At 41.0% G+C, this 22,210-nt stretch overlaps 3 protein-coding genes across 3 annotated transcripts; 2 read left to right on the plus strand and 1 right to left on the minus strand.

Moving 5' to 3' along the window:
- Window positions 1–855: 855 nt before the first annotated feature.
- rassf6 (Ras association domain family member 6) lies at window positions 856–9,685 on the plus strand. Its single transcript, XM_051938837.1, is given in 14 exon segments — window positions 856–1,146; window positions 4,987–5,056; window positions 5,189–5,259; window positions 5,959–6,145; window positions 6,250–6,344; window positions 6,542–6,612; window positions 6,614–6,649; window positions 6,652–6,724; window positions 6,727–6,737; window positions 6,824–6,925; window positions 7,190–7,241; window positions 7,327–7,445; window positions 8,977–9,074; window positions 9,249–9,685. Coding segments are annotated over 13 exon segments (1,011 nt in total). The 5' UTR covers window positions 856–1,146; window positions 4,987–5,036; the 3' UTR covers window positions 9,325–9,685.
- Window positions 9,686–13,904: 4,219 nt separating this feature from the next.
- LOC110961096 (high choriolytic enzyme 1-like) lies at window positions 13,905–14,738 on the plus strand. The gene is made up of 3 exons (XM_051938939.1): window positions 13,905–14,157; window positions 14,226–14,404; window positions 14,653–14,738. Exons 1-3 carry the CDS (start codon window positions 14,072–14,074, stop codon window positions 14,736–14,738), a joined length of 351 nt encoding a protein of 116 aa, XP_051794899.1. The 5' UTR covers window positions 13,905–14,071.
- A 1,362-nt stretch (window positions 14,739–16,100) lies between these two features.
- On the minus strand, window positions 16,101–20,925 carry si:busm1-57f23.1 (uncharacterized protein LOC368621 homolog). Its single transcript, XM_022208591.2, is given in 6 exon segments — window positions 16,101–16,361; window positions 16,546–16,647; window positions 16,814–16,950; window positions 16,953–16,964; window positions 20,428–20,557; window positions 20,685–20,925. Coding segments are annotated over 5 exon segments (441 nt in total). The 5' UTR covers window positions 20,510–20,557; window positions 20,685–20,925; the 3' UTR covers window positions 16,101–16,253.
- Window positions 20,926–22,210: the final 1,285 nt, after the last annotated feature.

Raw genomic sequence — 22,210 nt, forward strand, 5'->3', positions numbered from 1 at the left:
GTGCTGTTGTTTTTAGCAGGTCTGTTGAAGGTTCAGTGCTGCAGTGTGTGGTTGTGTTGTTGCTCTAAGTGATGTTTTTGTTCAGTTTTAGCAGCTTTAACAACCAAAGCAGGTCCACATAATCAAACTTTCCTTCATTTTAGGATGTCTTCTGTGTTCCCCATCAACCTTTCTGACTCCATCTCCTTCCTTCCAAAGCTCAGATAACAGAGTTAAAGATACTGAGATCAGAACATGATGTTAACGGTTCCCACCACTAGGTGGTGCTGTCCGCATGGCATGACTCAGCTTTTTATTTCATCTTTACTGCCTCTAATGAAGGCGACACACTGCAGAAGAACTCAAACACATCACAGAAAGCTGTTTTACTGGAGGCTGGATGGAAACCATGCCGGTGTTAAACTGCCTCTGTCTGCCAGGAAGCTCTGAGTCACAGATCCAGGATCAGCTTTAATACCGGCGCTTTGGCCCCCTCTGCTGGAGAGTCAGTGCAGCTACAAAAACATGTTTAAAAAGAGAGAAACGTTCAAAACATTTCCTAAAACTGCAGCCTGTGGACTGCTCTGATGTGTACATGAAGCTGACAGGTCAATAGCTCAGCCAGAGTGTTTATAAGACACGTCACTGTGTAAGTTCTATAATTGTGCAGCATTTTGCTCCGATTGAAGCAGGAAATAAAACAGCTGTTTTCTGATGAGGGAGCATCAGCACTTTGGTCACATGAGGCCCTAGTGATGTTAAACTCTACCTGGATGGACTTTTATTCATGAAAACTGTGTTGAAAAGTGAATGTTTTCTAGCTGTTTCCGTGTTTCCTCAGGACCTGCTGCATGTCAGGTTGTTCTCGTCTCTCCAGCTTTTTCATACTGTTTAAATTGGCCGAAGGCATGTTGGCAGCTCCCTGCCATGTGCAGCCTTCCTTCCCTCTCTTCCTTTCTTTCTGTTCAGGTAAACAGTGAAGTGGAGTCATATCTGGTGTCAGGCCGCCACTCCCTCCAACGCTGCCTCAACGTGTTCTGCAATAATTAACCAGCTGAAGCTCACCTCCACAAACTGTACTCTGGACCTCAAACGCTCTCATACGTGCACATTGAAGACCTCAAACATGGAGTGGATTTATTAAAGACTGGAACTCAGACTGGTCAGGTAGGAGTGGAAGTCATTTTACTCGTGTTTATGTGTTGTTTCAGTGTGTTTTGGGGCTTTAAATGAACCAAACGGGGCTCGTTCGATAAAATGAAAATGAAATCAGGAGAACAATGAAGTTCAGATTAATATAAGTGAAGGAAAACAGGAAGTTCTGTCATTCTTTACGACAGGAGATGGAGACTAGTTTCACTAACAGAACTAATAGGAATAAAGTGATCCAACGCTCACTTTCTCATACCTTTGATTTAGTCTCAGAACTGAAATACTAGAAATATTCAGAGGTAAATGTTTATTAGTCCAGAAAAACTGAGCTCCAAATAAGAAAAAGGAAAAAGGAGCAGAAGGATGGAGTCAGCAGGGGGCACCAAACTCAAAATTACATAATCAGGTCAAATCTATGCGTGAAAGAGCAGATATCACTTTTAAAGACACAACAGGAGAAAGACAGGAAGCAGCAGCAGGAGGGGGCGGAGCTACAGGAAGGCAGGTGTGTCATCAGCTACCTGGGCTGTCCTCCTGCTGGATACGTTTTCAGAATAAAACCAGCTTGTATGTGACTGTACAGGTCCAGATAAGATTACTAGCATGTGACTGGAAGTAATTAAAACTGTGAACAGGAGGCAGCAGCTCCAACACTCAGCTGATGAAGCTGCTTCCTGTGTTCTACATTAGGGACGGATTATTGTCTTCCTTTCTGTTAATGATGCTTAAATGCAGCTCCTTTTGATGCAAGCATGCATGTCATTTCTTCTCCTGGTTGTTTGGGTTTTACTGCAGGAGTCTGACTCAGGAGGAGAGTTTCTCCATGTTGCTCACATGTAATGCTAGAAGAAGGTGTGTTTCTGGGACGTCAGAACTCTGGACATGTCTGGTCTGATTAGCTTCTATAAGTGAGATGTGGAAACTTGAAGCTGTGCACAAACAGTGAAAATGGATTTTCAGTAAAGAGGGAGACTCCTGATGTTCTGCAGATAAATGTCTGGAGGGGGGAAAACATATTCCTGAAGGAAGGAGTTTGTAAAAGTAAATGAAAAAAAACAACTTAAGAGGCTTTTTATGTCTCCAAACATACCTGGAGGATCTTTAAAGGTTTAGTTTTTATTTATCCAGCAGTCATCCAGAACTCCTAGGGAACCTCATATAGAAATGTCAAAGCCAGAATATTCACTACCTGGCCATAAAAACCCGTCTTCACCTGGATTTAACAAAGCTAATAGATAAGACCTTCCATTGGACAATTACTGCAGTGATGACAACTTCTTCAACCCTAGCTGATGCAGTGAGGAGCTTCTCATGTCTTAAACAACCATGCTGGAAGACATGTCCTGTGGTCATGGAAAGGATGTTAATCTGTCTCAGAAAGGTTGAATTATTGGCCTGTATCAAGCAAAGAAAACAACTAAGGAGATGAAACGACTAAAATCAGGTTAAGAACCGTCCAACACATCCTTAAAACCTGAAGGATCGTGGAGAAGCATCATCTTCAGGAGCAAATGTGGTCTGATGAGTCCAGATTTACCCTGTTCCAGAGTGATGGGGGCATCAGGGTAAGAAGAGAGGCAGATGGAGTGATGCCCTCTTCACGGCTAGTAGGGGTTAGGATCCTGATCTGGGGTTGGTCAGGTTCACCAACGTTATGTTAGCCGTTCTCAGAGCTAAAGCTTTTTTTAAAAAATCATTCAGCGTATGATATTACTGAGAAACCAGGTAGCTGTGTTCGAGTCCAGATCATTGGCTGTGATGTTGTCCTCTGAGCAGTAGTTCTCTGTTTGTTGGCTTTTGTTTGCCTGTGATTTAAACACACAGCTCTGATAAACGAGCTGCAGGAACCTTAAAGCAACAAGTCCAGGCTTGATAACCCTCCGGCAGCTGCAGTCAGAGAGGAAAAGCTGTAAATCTGTGGACCTAAAACATCACAGCAGGACTCGGTGCTGCCGTTCAAACCTTCACTGAACGTGATCATGCATCTCCAGCATGTTCAGGCAGATACTGGGTAGACCAGGGTTAGAAGTGACTCAGAGAGATGTTCAGTGCTGGGCTCATTCACCTGGTCCTTGTTGAGAGCTAAAAGAAGGAGGAGGATTAAAGTGGGTCTCAGACAGATTTAGGTATATATAGATATATTTATATTTATATTTAGAAAGCCTTCTGTCAGGAAAGAATAATAAGAGAGGAAATAAACAGAATAACATTTACTACAGCATCAGAGGTGAATTTATTCTCGTATCACTGTTTAACATGTTCACTTTTTCTTCTTTATTGCTTTTGGTGATAGATAGATGGATGGATGGATGGATAGATAGATGGATGATAGATGGATGGATGGATGGATGGATGGATGGATAGATGGATGGATGATGGATGGATGGATAGATGGATGGATGGATGGATGGATGATAGATGGATGATAGATGGATGGATGGATGGATGGATGGATGGATGGATAGATGGATGGATGATGGATGGATGGATAGATGGATGGATGGATAGATGGATGGATGGATGGATAGATAGATGGATGATAGATGGATGGATAGATAGATGGATGATAGATGGATGGATGGATAGATAGATGGATGATAGATGGATGGATGGATAGATAGATGGATGATAGATGGATGGATAGATAGATGGATGATAGATGGATGGATGGATAGATAGATGGATGATAGATGGATGGATAGATAGATGGATGATAGATGGATGGATGGATAGATAGATGGATGATAGATGGATGGATGGATAGATAGATAGATGGATGATAGATAGTCATAGTGTTGAACAAATGGAAGTAGAAGTAAATCAGTATTTTATTGATGTGTGTTTAGGGATGTAGTTTGCACTGACTGCACAACTTTAATGTGTTTTATTTCTCTGTATGTTTGTCTTTCTGTATGCAACTCTGAGTATTATGTAAATATCTAACAGGTAACCTGCATGTCTGTCTTGCTGTGTGTAGAATTCAGTTAAATGTGATGAATTCCAATGATTTTTGTGTTTACTCTGATATAAAAAATAAGACATCACTTTTTAATACTGCGTGTTATTTTGGCACATTTCATTTGTGATAAATTCAAAGAAGGTTTCATGTTAAAACATGAAAAAAGCAGGGGATAACTCTGAATTATGACATTTTATTCTATGAACTGTGTATTTAAATAATGCACCATGTTGTTGCTGTTTGTCCTTCAGTAAAGCAGCGATCTGTCAGTCAGGGAGGCAGTGCTGTGGCTCCTGGCATGAATACCTGAGATATTTCTAAGCAGCTAACAGGCTGAGGCAGAGAGAGTGAAGGACCTGAACGCAGACGGCTGCTTTCAGGCTGTCATTTACCATAATTCAGACAAAGACTGAAGGACAAAGAGCAGCAGTGTTGGATGTTTCTACAGCGGCAGGCCGAAGGATCAACAAACGCTGGGTGTACGCTGTCATCACTGGTTACTGGGTGGAGGACTGTTATTAACTCTCTTAGACACAAGCAGGAAAAAAAGAAAGAAAGTGAAAGAGTGGAGGCTACTGAGAGAGAGAGAGGATAAATATAACACAGAAACTTCAGAGAGAGGAGGACAGAAAGGCTGGAGAGAGATATTTAAAGCACAAAGAAGAAAGAGACAAGAAACAGACTGATTTACCATGTAGAGGAGGTAAGACTGAAAATATCTGCATATTTCTGGAGGCAGTGACTCTGTGTTGGTTGTGTTAGTTCAGTTTTATGGTCTTTCTTTGCTTGAAGTCGACTGGAGAGACATGAACTCTGGATTTAACCAGTCAGCAGCCTTTAGTCGTCTGTCCTTAGTTTTACAGAAGATGTTTGTTCTGTTGTTCTTCTGTCTGCAGTCTTTGACCGGAGATGAATGAAGTTCTGCTCCCAGTGATTCAGGCAGGAGATGGGGAGAACGCTGTCCAGGTGAGTCTCTCTGCTCAGTTTTCACTTTTAAATATGTTAGTAATTGCAGTGTGAGTTAAAGGTTGTTGTTTTTCCTGATCTGGTGTAGAACATAAACTCAGTCTGATGCATTCTGCTGTTGGTTCGTTCCAGAGCAGAGTTCCTGTCCCTGCTGAACACCTATAACTGCTTCCTGAAGGACCAGACCCAGCTTCACCTCAGCTGCTCTCAGTAGGATTTGATCAGAACTCTTCTATGATCACAGGTCCTCCCTGTCCGTCTTCTTATTGTTGTTGGATCAGTCATGACTGCAGCTCGGCTGAGTCTTCATGGTTCCAAATGTGAGCTTTAGAACATCAGAACTTCAATCTAGCAGCTAATAGCTATGTAAAGCTAAAGTAGAGTAATGAGGGACAGAAAGGGAAGAAGCAGAGAAGACAGTTACATTCTGTGTGCTGTAATTTAATTGAATGGGAAGCTAGAAACTGATAATCCTGTGGACACGTTAGCTATAACAGTCCTGGTACCGGCTAGCGGTGGAGCCATCCCATAATGGACCACTTTAGAAGACATTGAAGTGCTGGAGTTTACAAAAAGTCTTAAATGTTGAATATAATGTCTGTACAGGTCTAGGTCAGTTTAAATGTTCCTGCAGTTCTTTATGTGTTTTATAAAGCTAATGTGGGCTAATGGTTGTGGTCGGGTTGTGTTATTGTTTGCTTTTGTGCACACAACCTTTAGTAACGTGGAGGGAGCGGCTGATGTTTGTTCTGGTCTCAGACGTTCTTGTTCAGCGTGCAGATCTTCTGAATCTCATATTCAACAACAAAGAGCTGCCATCTGTCAGCTACATCTTACTGTAGCATGATGACACTTACTTAGTGGTCATGGAGGGTCTATGACTGCCTTTATTCACCGTACAGGGTCTGTGGATGTGTCTCTGTGACAGGAGGACGATGGAGAGGTGGTGGTGGAGGGATTCCTGAACATCTCCTGGGGAGTACGCAGACCCATCAGGCTGAAAATCCAGGACGACAAACAGACGCTTCCCTTCGCTCCTCTGATCTCTCCTGATCCCAGCAGTCCAGTCAGCCCGCTGGGCAGCAAGAGGTTCATTCTGACTCTGGTTAATTCTATTTATATATCATCAACCCATCAGGACGCAGACTTACCTGAGGTTACCTGATTCTGAGGTGATGGCTGTTTCTCTGCAGGGGAATGACTCGGTGGGGAGAATACGCTGACCTCCACCAGATAGATGAGATGGCTGAGACGGCTCAGGAAACGGTGGTCAATAAGCCTCCTCCAGGTTGGTTTGACTGCCTTTTATCTCCACTTCCAGCTGTTACATTAAATTCCAACATCTTGTATAGAAGTCTGACTAAATCCTGATAATAAGAGGTTCATTTATTGTAATTGTACCTTTCTGTTGGTTTTATTTGTCTTTTTGGTTGCATGATCTGACTTCTTGTTTCTACCACACGGTGAATCTGTCCATCCATCCAGCTGTTTATGAATCCACCACCCTGCGTCCGTCCAGGCAGAAGAACCCGGAGCTGGAGGCCGAGTCCAACTTAGTTCCGCTGCCTGATGAGTGACGCCTCGCTGGTCAAACGAGGAGAGGAAAAGGAAAGACAGCGGCTCAACGAGAGGGAAGAACACAGCATCGCTTCTCTATTAACGGACACTTCTAAACTATAAAGTACGCATCATCACCACTAGCCCTAACCCGTCCTAAATCAGCCAATCACTGTCTTTGTTCTTATAACATCTCCTCGTCTCCTGCAGACCTCCATCTTCACTCCATCCCACGGTACTGCCAACTAAAGTCCGTATCTCCAGCAGATGACCACAAACCAAGTTATTTCACAGCTTCTGAACAAGTTCAAGGTAAGTTTGGAGCATTTTCTGGAGAAGAAGCAATGAATAAAATCCAACAAATAGGAAAATTTATGAACCTCAGGCCTCCATCAGCAGAAGATATGAAACAGAATCCACATCCTCATGATCAGATAATAAATAATATCATGAATATATCATGTTCCATCAAAGCAGACCTAAATACAGACTGTGAAGAGTGAAACAGAAATAACACGCCTCAGATCTTTAGCAGTGAACCAGAATGAACAATTTTTCTGTATTTTTATCCTCCAGATAGAAAACGACCCCCAGGAGTTTGCTCTTTATTGCATCCACCAGAGTGGAGGTAGGATCTGGAACCGGAGCAGAGCATTTATTCCAGATAAGAACTAGAAGTGCTCCACTAATGAGGTGTCATGTGTTTGGTCCAGAGAAGAGGAAGCTGAGTAACAGAGACCAGCCGCTGTGGGAGCGAATCCTGCAGGGACCATCTGACGACATCATGAAGATCTTTCTGATGGACATAGACGAGGAGGAGGTCAGCACTGATGTGAGTGTTTCCATCAGAACCATCTCCGACACAGAAACACCTCCAGATGTTCCTGATTTAATACATAATTAGAGTTTACTGAAGGTCAGGTTTACTTTGATGTTTGCTCTTTAAAATCCTGACTAGCTATGAAAATATCTATATGTCAGGTTTTACCTGTAAATAGTGAATAAAAATTATGGAATTGTACAAATGATATCTTTAAAAGTCATTTTCTAATAGTCTGAACTGGAAATCTCACATGCACCAGACTTTCATTTATTCCCATCTTTGTTCTAAAGATTTTAACAGATCAGTAATGGTCTGATTTGTAGAATTTATAGCGATTTAATTCCTAAAAACGTTGCCTTATGGCCCTTTGATTCGAACATGCAAACAAAATGATTCTTTCTTCATTTTTTGGGGAAATTAGTGTAAATATGCACATGTGTTGACAGATATTACAGCATTTAAATCTACACTGACAGTCATTAAAACTTTGAGACCATATTTTTCAACATCATTTTATTTTGAAGCCCCAAACTGGATTTTCTTCATATGAATCATTTGTTTAGCATATCGGCATACAGAAACAAAAATCTAAAGTTTCAAGAATGATTTCAAAATAAAGAATTTCACAAAAGAAAACGGCACCTGCCAAACACAAAGTCACAACAGTCAATACCGAGTACGGCCTCCATGTGCTTGGATGCAGGCAGCAATCCGTCGGCGCATGCTTTGGACCAGGCTTCTGATTGTGGGTTGGGAACAGCCCATACGCCCTGGATACATCACTGTAGCTCAAAGCGGCCTCCACCATACCCAGTGCCCGGAACGTTGTTCATGTGATAGACGCGGCATGATGCTGTTCACTGGACTAACAATGGTGGCCTTTTTGGGCCTTTATATAGGCCTTCAGAACCCATTCTCACATTGTGCAGATACTCACTGAGTATTGCTTGGTGTGTATTTGGTTCACTTTGCAAAGTGACCAACCCATGTGCAATGAATCATGACAAAATGACAACTCATCATTATCTCAACTACCAGGGCACTAGATCATCAGTAAATCCACCATGAATCATTACACCCCCCTACAAGTAGAATTCTGTGTACATTTCTACCTCAAAGCTTCTATTGACTGTCAGTATACATGAAAAAATAAGAACTTCAAGTTTTAAATGGGGACATTCATTGCAGTGTATTTTAGTTATAATTTTTCTGCCAACTATAAGCAAACAGATCATTATAGATGTTTGTTTGTTGTTGTTGTTGTTGTTGTTGTTTTGGAAAAACAATAATGTCTTCTCTAAGATGCTTCTGCAGTAAAATGATTAACTGTCATGAGTTATTTCAGATCCAGACCTCCTTCTGCTCAGAATATTAGAACTTTATGTGATTTTTAGCAGATTTATAGCATGCTGCATTTATCTGTTTCTGATTTATTTCTAATTAAACATTTTTTTATCCTCTCTCAGTAGCACAGTATCTGAATATTACAGTTGATCTGTTTCCTGTTTATTCTAATTAAATCCTCTTTTTTCTCTCTCAGGTAGCTCAGTATCTGAACCTGGAGCTTCCGATCCTGGAGCAGGTTTTACTGAAACTCAGAGAGGAAGAGAACAGAGAGATCCAGAGAGTCATCTGCAAGTCAGTATCTGAATGCTTTAAATACCTTCCCGTTCTTTCTCAGGGCTGTAGAGTTATTTAACTTCTGTTTACTGAGCTAACTGACAGACACCTGTGAAAACTATATAACTGCAGTAAACATCCAGGCCAGATGGTGGCGCCAGCATTTAAATTCTGAGTATTTCTCTGTTTCAGATACCAACACCAGCACAGACTCCTGTCTCACATACTGACCTGTAAACTGTCGCCTCATGTGGAGACCAGCGTCTGACAGCAGATCCTGGAGCAGAGATCCACCTCAGAACCTAAAGGAAGGAAGAACAGCCGTGGAGAACGTTTTTCATTAGTTTTTTACATTCTTAATGTTATCACAAAGACTTGAGGGTGGAGGATCTGGAGAATAAAACATTCCAACGGGCATCACTGCAGATAAACAACCAGAAAGTCCAGAAGAACCCAGCAGTCTGTAAGTCTGAACCCTGTAGAGTTTTTATCCACAGTAATTCAGTTTCCTTTGTTGCTTTATTTTTTGTAAAAAAAAAAAAAAAAAAAAGGTATAGGACTTGATCGTAAGGTCTGTTGTCAATAACTGTAAATCAATGTGATCAGGAATAAATCTGGGACCAGCAGGACTGTTTCTGATTTATTTCTGGAGTCATTTAGATGTTAATACAGATAAACACATCAAACATTCATCATCTACACACCGTTTAATCCTCATTATGGAGGGCTGGACTCTATCCAGCTGACTGAGGGTGAAGGTTCACCTGGACAGGTAACCATCTATCACAGGTTCACCTGGACAGGTAACCGTCTATCACAGACTGCAGGAGGAAGCTGGAGAACCTGGAGAAAACCCACGCATGTACAGGAGAACATGGAGACTCCATGCAGAAAGATCCCAGGAAGGCTGGGACACGAACCGGGATCTTCTAGCTGTGAGGCAACAGAAACTAACCACTGATCCACTGAGCAAACCTGAACAAACTGTATATCCATCCATCCATCCATCCTCTATACACCGCTTATCCTCACTAGGGTCATGGGGGGTGCTGGAGTCTATCCCAGCTGACTCAGGTGAAGGCAGGGGACACCCTGGACAGGTCACCAGTCTGTCACAGGGCTACATATACAGACACACAATCACACTCACATTCACACCTACGGACAATTTTAGAGTAACCAATTAACCTCAGCATGTTTTTGGACTGTGGGAGAAAGCGGAGTACCCGGATAAAACCCACGCATGCACAGGGAGAACATGCAAACTCCATGCAGAAAGATCCCAGGCTGGGATTTGAACCGGGGATCTTCTAGCTGCAAGGTGAAAGTGCTAACCACTGTACCACTATGCAGCCCCCAAATGTATATATTTATCATTTAAATTTGTTATTAATTCAGTTAAATGGTCACCATCTTCATGGGTGCTTCTTCCTTCAGGAATTAAATAGAAATTAATGCAGTTTAGAAAATGAAATGATGGATTTAGATAAATATATATTTTATGCATTTGTTTAAAACCAGTGTTTACTGGTTGACTCTGAGCATTTTTCTTGATTAATTCTGCTATTTATTTCTCTGGTTTGTGATTGCTATCCATGAGGATGACAGTGAGGCTTAGGGTTAGTTAGTTAGGGTTAGTAAGGGTTAGGGTTAGTAAGGGGTAGGGTTAGTAAGGGTTAGAGTTAGTAAGGGGTAGGGTTAGTAAGGGTAGATTAGTAAGGGTTAGGGTTAGTAAGGGGTAGGGTTAGTAAGGGTTAGGGTTAGTAAGGGGTAGGGTTAGTAAGGGTTAGGAGTTAGTAAGGGGTAGGGTTAGTAAGGGGTAGGGTTAGTAAGGGGTAGGCTTAGTAAGGGGTAGGGTTAGTAAGGGGTAGGGTTAGTAAGGGGTAGGCTTAGTAAGGGTAGAGTTAGTAAGGAGTAGGGTTAGTAAGGGGTAGGGTAGTAAGGGGTAGGGTTAGTAAGGGGTAGGCTTAGTAAGGGTTTAGAGTTAGTAAGGGGTAGGGTTAATAAGGAGTAGGGTTAGTAAGGGGTAGGGTTAGTAAGGGGTAGGGTTACTAAGCTTGTGATGAGTCGTATGCTGTTCATCATTTGTTCCTCCCTCCAGTCTAGACATTTTAACTTCCCCAGGTTCTCACAGGTTTTGAAACCATGATTTACTGTAAAACATTAAAGTTTTACTGAGTAGAAGTTAAGAACTACAGTAAACCCATGGCCTGCAGTGTTAACATATACATATCCTATGCTTTTCTTTACTTCATGAACTACCTGAAGCTTACTTCAGGAGTTAAAAGAGGAAATCCAGACTCCAACCCTCTGTTTGTCATGAAGGAAATAAAACTATTAATACTGACTGAGGTAATCCAACAGCAATGAGCTCATTCCTCAGTCCATCGCTGTGATCCTAAACCTTCTGCAGCCTCTACAAACCCGACGTTACCACAAAACACTTTACCTCAGCAGCTGGAGAGGTTTGACTGGAGCTGAATGTAAAAAAAAACACATTTACATCCAGTTAAACCTGTCTGTAGATGAAGCCTCTGTGTTAGAATTTGATACCGGGATGTGCTGTCATTAAAAACAGCCTTCATACAGCTGTTAATAGTCAGTCAAACAATCAGAATGTCCCGTTGGTTTCTTCTTTAGAGAAGGAACTCTCCTCACTGAGAATAAATAAAGTTTATCTAATCTTAGTTCAGCTCTCTGTCTTCCATGTGTACAGTGTGTGAACAACAGGAAAGTCTGTCGTCCTGAGATAATGATGTAGGGAGAGCAGTTAGTGGCCGACGTTTGTACCACACAGCCTCATATTAGCCAGCAGTGAGGCCGACTTTCCTCCAACATGATGAATGACTACAGGAGGATTTCTGGCCTCTGGTTGGTTTCACTGAGGAGAAAGTTTCCATGTCGGCTTGGAATACATGGAAAGAAAAGTGGAAAGAATAAGAGGAAAAAGAATGAATGCAGGAGTGTGTAGTTCAGGGTGGAGAGAGATGCTGGAAGTTCTCATGTCAGGAAAACTAAAATCTAACTCCTACTGAATAAAACATCCAGATAGTTGGTGTGATGGTGTAGTGGAATGAAAGAAATTCACCTGATGAGATGTACAGGTTTTATATAATCACTGCACTGAAACTCACTTCTGTCTGAAATTCTGAATGACAAAAATCTTCTTTATTGTTTATCAAGCTGAAGGAACTGAAGAACAGCTGTTCATTTGTCTTTGACATTAGAAACCAGACATCTGACACCTTTGGTGGTAACCCGGTGATTATCTGCTGTTTATAATTGAGTTTTTGTGGGTTTTGTGAGATTATGTTGTTCAAACAGCCTGAATAAAGAGAAGCAGCTTCTCTTACAGTTATAGTGACTACTGGTGCTTTCTGATTAATAAATCACATAAACCTGTTTATATCTGCATACACAAACCAACACATGCTCACATTTGGAGCTTTTTGTCTTAAAGGCATTAGAGGAGATTTAATTTCCTACGACTTTGAACGTAGCATGCGCACATACAACCTCTCCCTCACCCCCTTTAACCTCCCCCTCTTAACATTTACGAAGAAACGCCCCCCTCCAGAAACTTGCGTAGGACTCGTGAAGTTGTCTTTTACGGCTGGGTCCCCCTGGATCTTTATCTGCCATTATGTAAAAAAGATGAGCAAAACAAGTCACCAGCTAACTACGAAGCTATACCAAGCAACACATACAGAAAAACACGTAAGTCCAAGGCGTACGTAATCTACGTAACTAGGCCTGAGCCGGAAGATTTTGATTGACAGGAAAGGGAGCAAACCAAACGCCTCGGTCCGAGCGCTTTGATTGGCTGATGGTTTTTCAGGTCCTGCCATGTCCACAGTTTTTTTTTTTTTTTTTTATTCTTTTAGAGACCATACATACAAGTCCACTAAAGGTCAGTATATTCATTTTATGTGAATCAGACAAATTAAACAACAAAAACATCCTCCATAATGCCTTTAAGGGCTCATTGCATTCAGTCGAAGGTTTCCTCCCTATTCTGCCGTTTAAAAGCAGGTTTTCATCCTGACCAACATCTCTCTGAGCTCCAGCATCCTGAGCAGCTCTAACATGATGAAGACCAGTCTGTTCTCTGGTGTCCTGGAGGTGATGATCGGCCTTTCAGCAAAACAACCTCCAGGTAAGACACTTCATCAAGGTTTGGATTTTATTTCGTCATCTTCCAAACTCGTCATAACTCCACCTTTTATCTGAACCAGAATTTTAAAACAGAAAGAGTCAGCAGAATTTTTAGTTTTTATACAGTCCTTCAATATTCAGTTGGCAAAATAAACTAGTCAGAATTTATTCAGTCTCATTTCACATCTTTTACACTCACTAGATTCTGTAAAATCTGCAAATTCCTCTAAAAATGCACTTTAATGCATTTCAAAATGGGCTGGATTCCAACTGAATTCATGAGACAACCCATAATAATATCAGAAACTAAACACAAGTAGTAGAAATGAAACAAAACTTCATAGAAATATGGAGCTCAAAATACAGCATGCAGGATTTTGGGGGCAAACGTTTGTGTTTTACTGTTTGTGTTTCTACAGGAGCAGCCAGGTGAGAAAGCTGACAGACTTCCATCACTCGTGTTTAGAGCATCTTATTTAGTGTACTCCTTCATGGCAGGTAACTGAATCCTCTTATTTCAGGTGTGAGGATTCAGGAGATTTCTTTCATTATTTAGGTATAAATGTTACCTCGTAAACAGGCTGATCACATTCTGTTTGTAACCCAGCAATCAGCCGCGTTCTGCTGGAAGGAGACGTTGTTCTTCCACAGCAGAGGAATGCTATGGAATACTGGAGAGAATCCTGCAGATGGAGGAAGTCCTCCAGTGGACTGGTTGAAGTACCATACATCGTCAGTGGTTTCTACCGTGAGAGCTCATGGACACAACACCGGCTTTTATGGCTTTAACAGCAGCTAGAGTCCTAAACTGAGTTAGTTTTATTCCAGATGACAGTGAAAAGGCCTCCATCAAGGAAACTATGGAAGATTTCCAGAAGAAGACCTGCGTTCGCTTCGTTCCTCACGTCGGTCAGCCGGACTTCCTGAGCATCCAGAGTAAACTGGGGTGAGTTCAGACTGGAGGAGATGGTTGGTGTCAGTTAGACAGGCGTCATGTTCTTCTGTCTTTTGTAGGTGTTGGTCCACCGTTGGCAGAGATGGAGGTCAGCAGGTGGTTTCTCTGTTGACGTCCAGCTGTGTGGATCATGGAGTGATCCAACATGAGCTTCTCCACGCTCTTGGCATCCACCACAAACACACCAGAACCGACAGGGACCAGTACGACAGGATAAACTGGGAAAACGTCCCAGCAGGTCAGCAGCTGGTTCAGATAAATAATTTACTACCAGGTGTATGTCTGGAGGAAGTGTGGACATAATTTAGCCAGATTAGACTGTCTGTATATTTTTAGGGACATAATGTTGGTTAGTTAAGGAATCATGGCATTTACAGACATACTTTAACTCATATGTGTTTTATTTTGACTTTAAATCTAAATCTTATTCATGTGTGTTCTTTTTATTAAGTTGTTTTATATGTTTTGCTTTGTTTTATTCAACAGCAAGTTCATCCAACTTCCAGAAAGCTCACACCAACAACCTGAACACTCCTTATGATTATTCTTCTGTTCTGCATTATGGAAGGTAACGTCTCTGTGTTTATTTACTGCTGGCACAGCAGAAAACGATTTCTGAATATGTTATGGGCCATGAAGTATCTTGTATTTTACATCAGATTAATATCTGAGGAGGCCTAAAGTCCTATGGAGAGCTTTGACTCTTCATCTGCTTTAATCTGATCAGACACAAACTTTGTCCGTCTGACACTAGAAGGTGAAGTTGTGGCTGTAAAACCCAAACAGTGAGCTCCATGTTCTGAACACCATGAGACACCTCCTTTACTTTAACCCTGTGTCATCTTGTGGGTCACATCAAACCGTTTTAAAGTTTGAAAATGTGAAAAAATAGATTTTCACAGTGAAACTTCTGATGTCCACATTTCAACATTTTTGTGAAATTTTTGAACATTTTTTGGTGGAAAAAAATATGTAAAATGTTTCTTAAGAAAATATTAGAAGTTTTACTGATATATATGTAATCCCTTTAGATATTTTTAGGATTTTTTGGAAGATTTTTACTCATTTTTAAAATATATCGACAGGAATTTTCTTGCCAAATTTGGGGGATTTTTATAAAATAAAAGTTTTAAGAGAAACTTTTAAGGAATTATTGGGATTTTCTTCCTGAAGGTTTTGCAAATTTTCAGAAATTTGGGGAATTTTTTGCTGATTTTTTGTATTTTTTTCAAACAAGGAAAGACAATTTTTTGGTATATGAGGACAACAGGAGGGTTAAACTTACGTATTACACATTCAGCCCATCCCTCATGATAATGATTCCTAAATATTACACCACTTTGACAGGAATTTCTATAATTCCTGTTTTTCTGCTCATCAGAGTTTGGAGCAGAAACCATCACTCCCATTCCAGATCCCTCTGTACTGGTCGAACAGAGAGAAGACATGTCTGACACTGAGATCCTCAGAGTCAACAGGTTTTATGAATGCAGTGAGTAGAGAAAACATTAAAGATATCATCTACTGTGTTTCTATTTTTTAAAAAATATATGTTTAAGATTGACTGAGTGTAAGAAAGAGACATATGAGGACAGAGTTATACAGAAATACCTTCATGAGTCTTTGTTCTTTATAATGACTGATTTATTTTTAATTTTTCAGACCACTGAAAGACAATAAAGAAAATGCCACCAAACCAATCATCTGCATAGAAATCCCACCAATTCTATAAATATTCATATAAAACACACAAACCCTTTATCTCTTGCTTGCATTTACCCACATTTTATTTCATCCTCTCCTCCTTTTTCCATTTTAATTGAATGATATCAGGTTTGAGCATTCAGAAATGATGTACAAATACTTCAAATCTTAAAAAATAATAAATCATCAAGATAAAAAACACAGCTCCAAGCCATAAACCACAATGCATCTACAGTTACACAAACCATCAGAAGTTTATTTTATTCTTTGATTAGTTCATTTCATACCAAACCACACATCCGTTACATCCACCAGTTTAAATCAAATTTAAAACAGTAAAGAAACAAAGAAGGCATTCAAAGCTATAAAAAGGTGGAGCCCAGTCAGTGAGAAGGTTTGGCCTTCTCTTCAAGCTTATTGCAGTTCTTATCCATCAGCTCATGTTTGCTGTTCTGGTGGTTGAAGGACACAACGAAGTCACACCGGAGACGCTGTAGAAGGAAAAAACAACAGAAAGATCAGAAGAAGAAACAGTCTTAGATCCCTCAGAAGATAGCTGGACTTTCATGGCATCTTCTGAGAATCCTAGCTGTCAGACTATTAAAGACAGGAAACTAAACATGCTGTTTAGCTGGATCTAATGTTCCAGGATAGATACACAGAGAACAGATTTACCTTTTTTGCCAGACTGCAGCTCTCCAGGTCATGGTTTTCAGACTTTAGACACGTGGTCTTTCCCAGGACTGCAGCGATCTTAAAGTTCACCACGTTGGTGACCTGCAGAGTGAGCAGATAGGAGGGAGCTGTTAGATAGAAGAGATAGAATTATGGGATGGATTGGTAACATGGAGGCCTTAGATCAAAACTGAGACTAAGTCTAAGTCTAACCTGAGTCTTAGTCTAACCTGAGTCTTAGTCTAACCTGAGTCTAAGTCTTTCTAACCTTGCTGTGAGCACTGGTGACGGAGACCAGCTTGAAGATCTTCCTGCTCTTGGAGTCCTTGTTGTAGTCATTGATGGCGTATTTGACTGCTTCCTGAACATCAGCTGACTCTGGAAGCCTCACAGACCAGTCACCAGAAGAGGAACCTTTTCTAAGAGGAAATCAAACACAAGCAGACACACAAACTTTAATAACTGTAGGACGATGTTCCACTGCTGAGACGTAAATAATGAACTGAATGTTCTCTGCATGATTACACACACACACGCACGCACGCACACACACACACACACACACACGCACGCACGCACGCACGCACGCACGCACGCACGCACGCACACACCACACACACACACACACACACACACACACACACACACACACACACACACACACACACACACAGTGGTTTACATTAATGAACTGTGTGACTGTGCTGTTGGAACCACTCGCTCTCCTGCTTCAGTCCAGAACATCATTCAAAGACCCACCAAACCTTCTTACCTCTGCCAAACCAACCACTGATCATCAGGGTTCCCATTGAAATAAAAGATCCACCTCTTGTACCCTGGGTGGCCCAGCCCATCAAAATGCTGCTGGTTTTATATTGTTTAATATTTCTGTGTGTGTTTTCTACAGTGTTAGCGTTTAGTACTGCATAGTGTGTCTAGGAGGAACTACTGGTTGGTCCATTCACATCTTTGGTTCAAACTGCAATATTTCAAGAACTGTTAGATGGATTCTGATGGCATTGTGTGCAAACATTCAAGACCCTCAGATGATAAATATAAATGTAGAATGGTCTGCATAGACTGTATACGATGGACATGGACCAGTCAGCAGGGGGCGACACCTGGGGTTGAAGTGTGTGAGAGAGTCAGCCTACGTCTCACCAGATCTGTTACCTCAGGGAGCACTTTCCAAGTCAGTTCATGGTCTCAAATTTCAAGACTTTCTGAAAACAACATGGCCCCATTTAGAGGTAAATAGATGATGTTTTAAAACAGGCCCATCACGTGATTGACGAGTTATCACCACATCGTTATCATCAAGTTTTCAGCCAGACCCAGTTTCAGAAGACCAGGATGTTGACGGCCAAAAACCAAACTCAAGACTGTAGTCAACAAACCAATAGGTAACATCATGACCGCTTGGTCCATCTTTTGTCAGTAAACTAATATCCACAGTCCTCACAGGATGAGCCAGGTTCTGGATGCTGTGGTTTGGGGTTAATGGATTGCTAAGCTAGCTGTCCATAGACTGTTTCTTAAGGATGGATGCAGACTTCGTGGATGGACCTTAAACCTGCTTTCTTCCTAAAAGCCAACAGGGAGCGACACCTCTGGGTGCAAAAAGAAGTCTAATTAGAAGAAGTATGTGAGAAAATGAGCTTGTTCCTTCAGTAAACCCTTTCCTAGTGGGTTTATGGTCTGTTACGGCCTCTGGTGTCCGTGTGTTTGGAAGTGGACTTCATACAGTCTCCATGTCTTGTGGGGGAGGTGATTGATTACAGCTGGATGATGACCGAGCTCCAGATTTCCACCTGGAACTCATGATGACTGATTATCCTGGAGCTCCAGACCTCCTCCCAGCCCTGGTCCTCCACACTTCAGATTGGTCCACCACCACGACTCTTCCTCCCACAACTTCCCAGCAGTCACCACACATAAGTATGTCTGCAACCAAACTCAGTCTTGGTGGCTGGTTTGATCTGACCAGTCCGTCCTGGTGCCTCGTTGTGTCATGTTTGTATTCTGGCTTGGTCCATCGGTTCCATATCTGCTGAGGGGTAACTACTAACATTTAGAGCTTCTGTTGGCAGCTGATGATTCAGTGAGGAACTTCCAGTCTTAATGAAGACTTTAGCTCCTGTTAGCAGTCCGCTAACTTTGTGAGAAGCTGTTCACAACTTGTGTCTTTGCATACTGCGCATTAAATGTGTGTGTTTAGAGGTGCCAGTTTAGATTAGTTAGTTCTCTGCACTGTCTGTCTTAGTTTCTGTTATTTCTGGTGGGTGTTGCTGTTGTGTTTAAATTTAGATAGGGAGTTTAGCTGTTTTCTTTATGTTTCACTAGGTTAGATACTCTGTTAGCCTTTTTTTTTGGTTTTATTTTGTTCTTTGATTTAGTAACACCCACCAGCCTTGTTTTCTATGTTTGACCACTTTTATGTTAAATTGGCTACTGAGCAATAAATTCCTTCACCTGAATCAATAACATCTGGTGAACATCTGGTTACATCCAGATGACCCTGGAGGTTGGATCATAACATGGTCTCAGATGCAAGTTTTAAGATCTTGTTAATCTAGGAAGGTTTCATTTACTATTATTATTATGGTGTCATTAAGAGTAAAATAAATGATAAAGCAGAGTCATTAAGAAGCTGCTATGGGTAGCATCATTAGTTAGAACCAGTGTTCACATCAGGTTTCAGAAGACCAAGACGAGACCTTTAGAACTGTAGTCCACAAACTGTTAAGAACCAACACAGTTCCTTTGTCCACCTTTATACATTATTGTTGGTCTAGTTAATACTCTGGTTCAAACTGAGATATCTCAACAACTATTAGAGTTCAATCTAATTGTGTAGAAACATCTCTGTTCCTCAGAGGATGAACCTGATGGACGTAGTTGTTGAAGGTTGTGGTTTCAGCTGAACATCTCAACAACAACTGAATGGACTTCCATTGAATAAAGATGCTAGCATGCTAAACAGCAGAGCTCTGTCAGGAATTACCCTGTAAAAGCTTCTTATGTAAGGTTCTAACACCACAGAGTTCCACGTTAGAGGACAATCCTCTGACTAAACCCTCCCTACATTTACATCATGCTAATTACAAACTGGATTCTGTCAGTAAATGTTCCTGATCAATTATTTCTTTTCCTAAATACTCACAAACCAAACTCCACCAGCCAAAAGAAACTGCACTGGAAAATGACGACTTCATTGGACCTGTGGCCAATCCAAACATTCTGACTCACTATTACCAAGCAGACACCACGATGCAGTCACACAATGAGTACAGACACACAACGAGAGCAGACACACAATGAGTACAGACACACAACGAGAAGAGAAAAACACAAAATACAGAAACACACCTCATTCTGCTGTGGCGTCACACAGATACTCTCTCTCAGCAAATAATTGCAGTTATTGTACAGTTTGTTTCATTGTTTAGGATAATCTGTTTTCTAAATGTGATCTGGAACTGTTAACACCCAAATCATTCTGGTTATATGCTAATCTAATGAGTCATGCATGTTTTTTCCTCTTTTCCTGTTGTCTGTGTTCAGGTAGGATTCTACTATCTGATGGATAAAATCTGACTTCCTCATCATTCCTTTCAGCTGCCATCAATTTTTGTGTTGTTATTTTACATTTTTGTCTTAAATTTATCACTTTTATTTTACTACACAGCTGTCTGGTTCTATACAACGTGTTTATTCATTTTAAGTCACATTAGCAGAGCTGTAAATGCTTTTCCTCATTAAAACTCAGAAACACTGGTGTCTTTAATCTGACTCAGTACATCAGCATGTTCTGTTTCTTAAACCTCCTATGAGTCCATATATCCCACACATACAACGCTGCTGTTTCTTTTCTCTACTCACTGGTTGTGATGACTTCCTCCACAGGCTGATCTCCCAAACACAGCTGGACGAGCAGCAGACACACCAGCACCGACAGAGACATCTCTGATGACCAGCAGCAAACTGTGAAGATCTCTTCACTAAAACTGGTCTGTCCAGATCCAAAAAGACACCAGAATAAGGAGAAAATGGAACATACAATAGAGCCAGAAAGTAAAAAAAAAAAAAAAAAAGTACCGACAGATGTGGATAAAGCAGCAAAGAATGAACATACTTACCTTTTAGTTCTGTAGGCCTTCCCCTGCTGGATGCTGGAGCTAAACTGAAGGAAACCCAGAGAGGAGTGGAGCAGGGCAGGGTTGGCTGTTCAACATTTAAACTCTGCTGTGTTTCACAGGCCGGTGAAAGCCACACCCTGCTGCCTGCAGTGAAGCCATGCATGCATCTAACAGCCATCACAGGCTTCGGTGGGAGAGTGGGAGGGGGGGATGAGATGGTGGCTGTGGATGGGCGTGCTATTGTGAGCGTTCATTGGTGCTGTATTGTGTGTTTGCATTCATGTGTCATGCGGGTGTGTCGTCTGTTTGTGACGTCCTTTCAGTTTGGTGTTACAGAGTGAGCAAGCCGCTGGCTGTTTTTTTTTTTTTTGTAGATCTGAGTCGAGCTGCCAATGAGTCACGATGATGGAACCCATCTAGACCACATCAGCTTCATGTCAACAGTGTGCCATCACGTGATCAGCTGATAGCAGAGGACAGATGCACTAATGTGAGTAAACTGGGTTCCCTAAAGACAAGCAGAGTTATATTTTATCACTTTAAGATGCCTCTCTATCAGCTTGAAGACATACTGACTGTTTATAATCTATTTTTTCTGCATGGTGCTCCTAGAAATACTATTCTGGTGTCAAACTTTAACTGTAAATGTAAGAAGTGCATTTAACCCTCCTGCTGTCCTCATTTACAGGCACCAAAAAATACTGTTTCCTTGTCTGAAAAAAAAACAAAACAAAAGTTCAGCAAAAGAATTACTCAAACTACTGAAAATTTACAAAACCTTCAGGAAGAAAATTCCAATAATTCCTTAAAAGTTTTATTTAAAAAAAATCCCCCAGATTTGGCAAGAAAATTCTTGTAAATATTTTTTAAAAATGAGTAAAAATCTTCCAAAAAAATCCTAAACATATCTAAAGTGATTTCATATATATCAGTAAAACGTTTAATATTTTCTTTAAGAACATTCACAGAAAAATCAACCAAAAATCGACTTTTCTGTGAATGTTCTTAAGAAACAGTTTTGAATTTTTTTTTTTCACCAAAAAATGTTTAAAGATTTCCCAGAAATGTTGAAAATGTGGACATCAGAATTTTCACTGAGAGAATCTGTTTTTTTTCCACATTTTTAAACTTTAGAGCGGGTCAGTTTGACTCCCAGCACGACACGTTAATAAATAAACTACTCATAGAAACAGAACTTTTCTAATCATGTTAATATTATGGCTCAGTCAGCATCACTTTGGTTCATAATGAAATATCACCATTTACTGGTGTTAGATTTATTTTCTGCAATAATAAAAATAGATCCTCAGACGTCCTCTGACTTTTCCTCTAGCGCCATCTGCAGGTTGAAATGTCCACTCACTGACAGAGAGGATGAATGAGCAGAAATCATCAGGGAACAGTCGTCTGCTTTAATCTGGATTAGAATGTCTTTATTCCACAGTCTATTGTACGTCTGTTCAGATTTTTACGACGACCAGATCCAGATTACGTTCATGATGTGGACCACAGCTTCAAAAACAAGA

This window comes from Acanthochromis polyacanthus, chromosome 18, assembly GCF_021347895.1.
Source record: "Acanthochromis polyacanthus isolate Apoly-LR-REF ecotype Palm Island chromosome 18, KAUST_Apoly_ChrSc, whole genome shotgun sequence".
Classification (NCBI taxonomy): Eukaryota; Metazoa; Chordata; class Actinopteri; family Pomacentridae; genus Acanthochromis; species Acanthochromis polyacanthus.

Bases quoted from the DNA above. Each gene is read 5' to 3' on its own strand.
- LOC110961096 (XM_051938939.1), top strand. From the start codon at position 14,072: ATGGAAGATTTCCAGAAGAAGACCTGCGTTCGCTTCGTTCCTCACGTC. The intron at 14,158-14,225 runs GTGAGTTCAGAC...TGTCTTTTGTAG, and splicing joins AGCATCCAGAGTAAACTGGG to GTGTTGGTCCACCGTTGGCA. The intron at 14,405-14,652 runs GTCAGCAGCTGG...TTTATTCAACAG, and splicing joins CTGGGAAAACGTCCCAGCAG to CAAGTTCATCCAACTTCCAG.